At 36.7% G+C, this 9,532-nt stretch overlaps 1 protein-coding gene across 1 annotated transcript in view; it reads left to right on the forward strand.

Moving 5' to 3' along the window:
• The window catches only part of MRC1 (mannose receptor, C type 1), a gene marked incomplete at its 5' end in the record, with an annotated part of 43,392 nt that overhangs the window by 7,837 nt on the left and 26,023 nt on the right, over window positions 1–9,532 (forward strand). Inside the window, 7 exons of the mRNA XM_010137463.1 lie at window positions 1,350–1,463; window positions 2,865–2,980; window positions 4,191–4,339; window positions 5,874–6,073; window positions 6,552–6,676; window positions 7,825–7,912; window positions 8,829–8,973. Coding sequence (XP_010135765.1) covers window positions 1,350–1,463; window positions 2,865–2,980; window positions 4,191–4,339; window positions 5,874–6,073; window positions 6,552–6,676; window positions 7,825–7,912; window positions 8,829–8,973 — 937 coding nt within the window. The remainder of the gene's footprint in view (window positions 1–1,349; window positions 1,464–2,864; window positions 2,981–4,190; window positions 4,340–5,873; window positions 6,074–6,551; window positions 6,677–7,824; window positions 7,913–8,828; window positions 8,974–9,532) is intronic.

The raw sequence follows: 9,532 nt of genomic DNA on the forward strand, positions 1-9,532 counted from the left end.
TTTCCCTACTTTTTGTTGAGGTTAGTCTATCTAAGTACGTGTATGGTTCAATTGCTGATTATTTTGAGTTTTCACTTCTTGGCTGAAGTCATCTGAATCCATAATTTATTTTTATGGAACAAAACCAGTCCCTTTCTATGACACTACTGTTTTAAAGGCAGTGTTTGAGTTTAGTTACTAAGAACAGAGATAAGGCAAAAGGCAGCTCATGAGACATGGTAAGAAGTCCCTAGAAATTACTGCATGAATTTTCTGGTGAAGACATGGTTATGGGAAGACAGCAAAGGATCATACTGCAACTAGAGAGCCAAAGCCGCAGAGTAACATTTCCTATGTTGAAGAAGTCTTAAGGTTATGAAAGTTGTGCTGATTTCTTCCAGGCTGAGATGGTCAGAGTTTGGGTGGTTACTTGTAGTGCCTACCTGCCTAGCTAGAATGAGGAAAAAAAATGGTGGAAGACACCAATGGACTTGTCTTGTGGCCAGCATAGCACAGAGAACACACAAGCACCAGCTGAATATTCCAGAGTTCTTCATTGTTGTAGGCAGTGGTGTTGAGCTTTGGGAGAGTTTTTGTTGGAAGTGGGGTTTGTTGAAGCTCTTGAGGACATTGCATATTGTGGCACAAAGGACTGTATATCAACATGATAATTATTTTACTTTGGTGGGGGGGGGGGGGGGGGAAGAAAAAGGAGAAGGAAAAAAGAAAGAAAATGCCACCAACTGCTGTGATTTCACTTTTACAAAAGTGGAGTCTTTAAGGCACAGATGAGAGAGTGCTTTGTGCAAGGTTTTCTCTTCCTCTCCCAATACTTTCATCTGTTGAACTAAAATGCATGTAAAATATAGCAAGAACGTGGTGTGAGGTTCCTTACTTTCAGTGCAGCTTCTACTGAATGTCATTGTTTCTTCTGAGAAGCTGTAGTATGAGGAGTAATGGCGTTAATTCTAACTTCAACAAGGAACTTTTTGCACCTTCAAAGTTTTAACTAAAGAATGTATTTTTCTGGGTTTTTTTTCTGTTGCAACTGGATTTCTGCAGGGAGAGATGACCTCTCCCTTTAATCCTGCATGCTTATTAAATCAGTAGTCTTTGTAAAGATTGTGTATTGCTGTGACCTCTAAGGGATCGCTCTTCAGAAGGGCAAATAATCAAAGAAGGTATAAGTCAGTGATGGACCAGTTGCAGTAGAGGTGAGTTTGGAACGAAGATGGAATTAAGTATTGAACTTAGATGTAGATTTTGCTTTTTTTAAAGCTAACAAAAAATAATTAAATGCTTAAAAACATAAACCACATTTTTTTAAGTCTAAGTGCCACTTGACTATGGTGTTCTGTTCTTACATTCAGGATGGATTCTGGGCAGATCATTCCTGTGAAAAGAAAATCGGCTACATCTGTAAAAGGAAACCCATGTCAGAAGCTCCTACAGAAGAGGAAACTATTGATGTGGGCTGCCAGATAGTAAGTGAAGAAAATGCTGTCTGATCTGAATAGGCTGCTAGCAGTGATTAAGAGGAGAAAATGCCACCTAGGTGATAGACGAAACAGGAAAACTGGATTCTATGTCTGTTGTCGGAACAGTTTGCCTTCTCATTTCTGTGTTAGATGGGATAGTTGATACTTAAGAATAAATCTAGGCTCTGACTGTCATCTGGTTCTTGATGCTCCCTTTATTTTTCCAGAACTTAACTAAAACACAAACCTTTAGTCCCCTAGCAGGCTATTTTTCCTTAACTGGCATTCAGGCCTTCCTGAGGCATTTGGCTGTGCCAGCAGTTGCGCTTCAGCTCTGCCTACAATTTTCTTCAAAATTATTCACAACAGGAAGGATGTGCTTATTTACATACTATGCTCAACCCTTTACCATGGCCTCTGGCAGCGCTGTCTATTTTGAAATATTTGTTACAAGTGCCTGAGAAAAATGAATCCATTGTGCTCCTTCTGAACTGCCAGCAGGTCTTTTGTTTACGTGGGGATGCTGCCTGCTGGTAAGATAACACTCAGTAATTCCAAAAAACTTACTGTAATTTGTTATGTCATAGGGACAATACCTAATGGGTTTTTGTCTTCCATGAAGAAATTGCCTTTTCTCCCAAGCCTACTTGGCACATCTGCAGAGGAAGTCTTTGTTGAGTATTTACAGTATCTGTAAAACAGTACCTGGGAACCTCACAAATTCAACTCTTGAAGAAGATTAAGGGATCTTAATGCTTATCGATGTTATCTTTGCTTAGAGAACTAAGTACATGCTTGTAGAAAAAAGATTCTCATAGGTGAGAAAATGAAAACCGTCTGAAAAATAAATTGTATGAATTGTGCCTGGTCACAGCAAACTCTTCCTCTTCCTAAGTTAATGACATTTGAGTAACAAAACATGAGAAGAGAGTGTTAATGTTAGTTAATAATAGAAAAACTTGTTTGGCGTGTCATTCCTCTTTTTGAAAAACCAACCTGAAATTTGCTTCTCAAGACCATTCTCATGATTGCACAATGCCTCTGTGCTAGTTATAATCCTATAGTGAGCCCTGAAGGTGCACAGCAGAGCCTATCTTGCCATTTGAAAGTCGAATGCACTGATTAAGAAGTCATTATATGTGAAAAATTGTTGTATGAAACGAAATTTTAAAAAGCTTTGATTCTGCCTGATTCCAGTCTGACTTTTTCAGTTCTATTTTTCCTTTGTCTAATGTTTAGCTGACAGTGGTATAAGTAAGTTTTGTCCTTCTCCTCCTCCTCCTCCTCCTCCTCCTCCTCCTCCTTCTCCTCCTCCTCCTCCTTCTCCTCCTCCTCCTTCATCTTTCATTTTTAAAGAGGTTTAGAAAAGCTGCAACATGTGTGATCACTTAATGTTTATTTTGACAGGGTTGGAAAAGACATGGTTTTTATTGTTACTTAATCGGAAATACACTTGCATCATTTTCTCAAGCAAATCAAACCTGTGGAAGGCATCAGGCCTTTTTAGCAACTATTGAAGACAGGTATGTACTACTTGCCTGAGAGTATCACATGAGGATTTAACATCTAGCAACACATGAGTATCAAAATAAAGACTCTGATCTGAATAAGGATCTTGCTTGAGAGGACAGCTGTCTGTAGATGCGCAAATTCTCACAATTTTGCATGTATATTCAAATCCAGGAATTCAGTTTATAGTAAAAATAAGTGATGGCTGTGAAATCAGTATTGATATAGATGGTTATGTCAAGAAAAAAAGATAGAAATTTGTTTTCTGTTTCCTGAATTGTACTGGCTTGAGGATGGGTTTTACTTCAATGAGAGATGAAGAATCCAATTTTGATTATTAAATGAAGTGATATGACTTGAAATTCCTTTTTAAAAGTAGTTCAAATGAACAAGAGGATATAATTTTTTTTATTTGGTCTTCTCAGAATTAAGCTACTTAAAAAAACCCCAAAACCAAAAACCAAATGATGATGGAAGTGCCTGTTACCCGAAAATCCATCATGATTCAGCCAGGATTCAGTGTGTGATAAATTTCTGAATAACTGGTGCACATTATTGAATGTGGAATTTTAGGAAAATGAAAGTTAGGGTTAAGAAATGAAGCTTATTTTGCTTGCAGTTGACTTGATGCTTTACACTTTCTCTTATTTGTTTCTATATAATCTAAATAGATACGTTCTAGTGTGAAAGCTCTAGCTGTCACGAATGGTAGCTCTCTGAATGTAGGTAACACTGCAGCATTAATGTGGTCTTCAGACCAAACCTTGATAAGGGTAGTCTTCTTTTATTTGCTTTGATTTCTAAAGAACTGTTTGTTTAAACACCATAATGAACTATGACATGCTTTTCCTCTACATAGTTTTGTTACCCAAGCATAACTTTTCTTGCATTTTCATTGGATCTAATTTGCAATGTTCCTTAGTTTGATGATTTAGTATCATACTTCTCTAGACTCTACTTTTGTATATTTCTTCAATAACACTGAGATTCTTTTCCTGGTTTTGGATTTGCCTGAAACAAATCATTAAAATACAAGGGTAGTAGAATATAATATATTTTTTAAGTATTATGTGCTTTGATGCTATTGTTAGGTGCTATGATGCTATCCATCCAAACTATGCTTTCAAGAAGGTATAACAGCAATTCTGAGAAAATAACAAGCCTTTTTCAACTTTTAAAAATAAATTTAACAGTATTAATTTAATGGTTGTGTCTTTGGATCAGATATGAACAAGCTTATCTGACTAGCCTGGTTGGGCTGAGAACAGAAAAGTACTTTTGGATTGGACTTTCAGATGTAGAAGAAAAGGGAACATTCAAGTGGGCTAATGGTGAATCTGTCTTATTTACACACTGGAATTCTGAAATGCCTGGTAGGTATGGCTCTATACTCTTTAATGAGTCCAGTGCCCAAAATACATTACTCACTGCTTGGATTTTTTTTACTTCATTCCGTAGCCCTTGCTTGATTATAGTAAAGACTAACTGTTCTCAAATATATCTGGCTGCTTTCTCAAGCATGCAGTGCTCTTGCTAACTTCCTGCTTAGTGCTGAAGTGAATTTTTAACATGAGCTTGGGAAGAAACTTTTAAATTTTCCCGGTACTGATTTGTGCCTGTTCTGGGATAGTCTGTTCTGGAAGAACAATCTCTGCAGGCATATTGCACTCCAGGTGCAAGTCCTCTCTGTTCAGCCATACCTCATACTACACTTGCTCACTGTGTGTCCTGAGGTGTGTGAGATCACAGCATATATGAAACATCTCTGGCCATAGAGAAAATGGGAATGTAAGGAAGAACAAGAGGGCCAAGGGAAGATTTGTGTTCAATCCTTTTTAGTTAATAACTTTGATAGATTAATTGTTATTTCCTTATTTACTAGGTTTTGTTGATGAAAACATTGCTATTTTTTACTGGTCTAATAAAGTTATGGGGGTGGAAGGTCATTTTGTCTCTGACATGAGCACATCAGAAAGGAGATGGTCATCAGCTTTCAAGGTTCTGGTGCATTGCATTTGACTTTCAGGAGATCCTCTGATTTCCTTTAATTTCAGTGCCTAAATGCTGATTTGAATGTGTCAGGTGGAGTGGTAAGACCATGAAGCCAATACTAGGCCTATATATAGCAAGTTCACTTTTGAAAATCCTAGTCAGTTTAGACAAATTTGAGAAACTATCTCTAATCACATCTTCAGTTTGAGAGGGGAATTTGTTGGATCGCAGGTTATGATGTTGCTAGAGTCAGCAACTGAAGGTGATTTGATCTGAGGCACAATTCAGTATCTCTGTTGTGGATGAACCACAGATTTTTTGGCTTCCCTTCTTCTTCATGAACTAGAATCATAGAAACACAGAATGGTTTGGGTTGGAAGGGACATTTAAATATCATCTAGTCCACCCCCCCTGCATCTTGCACTAGATCAGGGGACTGAAAACCCTGTCCAACCTGACTTTGAACATTTCCAGTGATGAGGCATCTTCCACTTCTCTGGGTAACCTGTTTCAGTGTCTCACCAGCCTCACAGTAAAAAAATTTCTTTCTTCTGTCCGATCTAAACCTACCCTCTTTCATTTTAAAACCTTTGCCCTTTGTAAACTTTGGCCTTGGTAAAAAGTCTTCATCCATCTTTCTTATAAGTCCCTGTTATATATTGAAAGGATGTGATAGAGTCTCCCTGGAGCCTTCTCTTCTCAAGGCTGAACAACCCCGCTCCCACAGCTGTCCTTCACAGGAAGTGTGTTCCAGCCCTCTGATGATTTTTGTGGCCCTCCTCTGGATGCACTCTAATATTAGAAATATTTTTGACTCTATGCAAAGACTTAACTTCTGGCAGGATAGAGTATGAAGTTTTCTAAATTCTTGTGACTCCCTAAATGTTGCTTTTGTGCATTTCTGTTCACAACCAGGAAGAAAGCCAGGGTGTGTTGCCATGAGGACTGGAATTGCAGGTGGATTGTGGGATGTAATAAAATGTGAAGAAAAGGCAAAGTTCATATGCAAAGTGTGGGCAGAGGGAGTGACGCTTCCACCTGTTCCGACAACAACGCCTGCTCCCAGGTGTCCAGAAGGTTGGGACTCAAACAATCGTATTAGTTTCTGTTTCAAAGTAAGTATGTTGCTTATTTCTGCATTAGGGTAGTTAATTTTTGCTTATTTCTGAGGGTAGTTCATTTCTGCTGCATATACATGCAATAAAAATTGGTATACATGTGTTTTATGGTTTCATAAGCTTATTTACAGATTATATGTAGAGGTCTGTTCCTTTTTATTGAAGTACTCACAAGTTTTTTTGTTCTGTTAAAATTGGATCTTCTGATCTTAATTTCCCATTCTTTTAAGATTAAAAGTACCGTTCTCCTAGTTGTCTTGCAGCAGATACTACTATCAGCTTGCTAACTGGGCTTAAAGACACTCATACTAAGCCTGTGTTTCATGAAGCTGAACGTCATAAGCCCTGTATTCAAAGTTTCTGTAATCCCCATGGAACAAGTTAATTGTGAATGGATTGCTTTTGAGTAACTGATGTTTCTTGATCTTGTGATCTATGTTATCTCTGTTGTCTGACTGGAAAATGCTCTCTTTAGCCTTTTTCAAGAGGAGAGCAAAAGAAAACATGGCTTGAATCTCAAGAGTTTTGTCGAGCTATAGGAGGAGATCTGGCCTCCATTAATGGTAAAGACGAGCAGTATGTGATATGGCGTTCTATTGCGTGAGTATCTGTGGTGTGGTTATCCAATCACTTTAATTAGCCTTTTGATCTTTCTAAAAGATTTAATTTTAGGTGTATGTTTTTAGTTCAGCATAAGCCAGTCTGTATTCAATACCTGTATCTGTATAAAACACGGCAAAAAAGCAGGATTGATGAAACAGCTGGAATTGTACAACTAGTGACAATCATCCCAGAAGCTAATGCTAAATTGAGATTGGCAACGTATCTGGTTGAGGACACATTTATCGCCGTAGGTTGGGGATATTGTAAACTACCACAAATGCCAGCTGTTTTCGCATAAGCAAGTGTACAAGAAGGGTATCATTCATGATACAAATACGTTCAACATGTTGATTGATTGTAATTTTTATGAACTACTCAGAAAACAGAAGCAATTTCAGACTAATTTTTTCCTACACAGGGAGTATAACCAAGGTTATTAAGTTCCTGAATTGTAAAATGCCAGTATGGGATTTCTAAATGATATCAAATGCTCTTAAAAAGGTAACACTTGCAATATTACCTGAACAGACTGGGTGTAATGAACCGGTACCTCCCTGACTAACTAGGAAGCAAGACTGAAACATGGCAGCCTTGCAAAAAACTACAACTGTACTGCAATTCCAGCTATCTACTTACAGTAATGAAGAAATCTCGGATGCTGCATTACCACAAATTGACCCAATAAATTCAGATAAATCAGTAAAATGTGTCTGCTTGTAGACAAGAATCAGTTTAAAGCAATATTTTAAAAATATGATTTAACTGCAGCAAGCAACTTTGAGCTTGGAAACTGTAAGTGCCTTCATAGAGAAAATGGAGAGTTGATAAATGGAGCAACAGTAGCTATTAAACCATCATCCTATTTTCAGCAGTTGTTTTGGATCTGAACATTTTCTTGGTCAGTATTTTAATCTGAGTTAATGTATATTGATAATAGCTAGAAGTGGATGCATTTTACTTAAATTCCACCTTGGTCGTTATAGTTTCTAACAGCTTTAAATATTATTTTTAGAGAACCTTGTTAACTGTTATGAATGACAGATTACTAAAAATATTGTAACACCCTTATTAGTTTTGGGTCTATATTTAAACTTTTTATAAATTGGACATTACTATGTTTTTTTGTTTTTTGGTTGTTTTTTTAGGAACAATGGCTATTACAACCAGGTTTTCTGGATGGGCTTATATTACTTGAATCCTGATGATGGCTTTGCTTGGAGTGATGGCTCTCCAGTGAGTGATTTAATTTTCCTCAGCTGTTATTTTACATTCCCTCTGCTTCTCAAGTGTGTGTGGTATATGTGTTCCTGTGTAATTTTATGATTAATCATATCATGCTCTCTTTAGGAAAGCTTATGAATAGCAATTTCACGTCTTGATTTTTTTTTGTCTAAAACATGCTGGTTTTTTAGAAGAAAATGTGCATTGAATCAGCAAGAACATGAAATTAATGTTGAGTAAAAGAATGTTCTCATAAATGCAAGGAATTTTTTTAGTAAAATAGTCCATCTTTAGTATTTATCTTCTTTGCTAACTAGATTAGACCTTTACCCGAAATAACCTACATTCCATGAGGGTGAAGGCAGGTTTTTTTATGCCAGTGTGACTTGAGTGTACTTTAGCAAAGATATAGAACTGTAGAAGCAAAAGTGGTTTTGGGTTATAGCTGTATTTCATACAAGTTTGGTCAAAATATATTTATGGAAGTTTACCATACAGAAAACCGAATCTGGCATTTTTACAGGAAAATTATAATAGGAGTAATATTTTTCTGAGAAAAATGCCAACATTTTTGTTGTGTCTCAATAACGTCCTACTAATTTACTCATGCAAGATATTTGCTTAATTTAGAAGCAACATGCCCCACCATTGTTACTAGATGAATTTTACAGAATTTTTATCCTATTAAAAATGTCAGTATTCTTCCAAGTGTGATCGGAAACAACTGTTATCTAAGCTGCAGTCCACTGCAATCTGAAAAAAGTTTGAGATGTCAGCATTTGCATGGGGAGATTCTGGTTTCCTCTTATCTGTTTTTAAGCTGAGAGTAGGAACAAGTTGTAGGTCTGTGGTTTGGTGCTGTCTCTTCCTTCTTTTCATTATTTTCTTTCTATATAACAGAATCTCCACAAAACCTTTTCTGTCATAGGTGAGGTATGAAAACTGGGGCTTTGGAGAACCCAATAATTATCAAGGAATTGAACTTTGTGCAGAGATCAGTGGCGATTCCAGCATGCTTTGGAATGACAGGCACTGTGATTATCTGTATGGATGGATTTGCCAGATAAGAAAAGGTATCACTTGCTCTTGTGCATTAGTATAATACGAAAATATTCTCATCTGATTTTATCCTTAACTATAAGAAATAAAAAATTTCAAGCCCTATTTATCAGAATGGTTCCCTGTGGAATGTGAAATATTGAAGTAGTGTAAGGATTTCCATGTCTGCTGGGACTTTTCACTGATCTTTATGATTTCAGAAGGGGAAATATGGTACTTGAAACAGGAAATGTTACTAGGAATATTCACATTCACTTTTGATTTTTTTTGTTGGAGAATCTTATGCCTTCTTCAGCAAATCTTATTTTGGATTTTATTTTCTGAGTTGAGTTTCAAGTTATATGCAAATCAGTTCACAAACTTTAGTTGTTATGTGTGAAAACTCCCTCCGTTACTTGGCTCAGGTACTTTTTTGGTCAGCTAATTGAATCTGCAGTTGCATGATGGAGCCTGATTTCAAGATATTTTGTGTTGCTTTGACTAGGTTTTATATTCAAATGTTGGTTTCATGGTAAATTTTCTTGAGATCTGAGTTTGAATGCTTTTTATTTTCTGAGACATCAAGAAAAAATT

Source organism: Buceros rhinoceros, unplaced genomic scaffold (genome assembly GCF_000710305.1).
Source record: "Buceros rhinoceros silvestris isolate BGI_N320 unplaced genomic scaffold, ASM71030v1 scaffold2536, whole genome shotgun sequence".
Classification (NCBI taxonomy): domain Eukaryota; kingdom Metazoa; phylum Chordata; class Aves; order Bucerotiformes; family Bucerotidae; genus Buceros; species Buceros rhinoceros.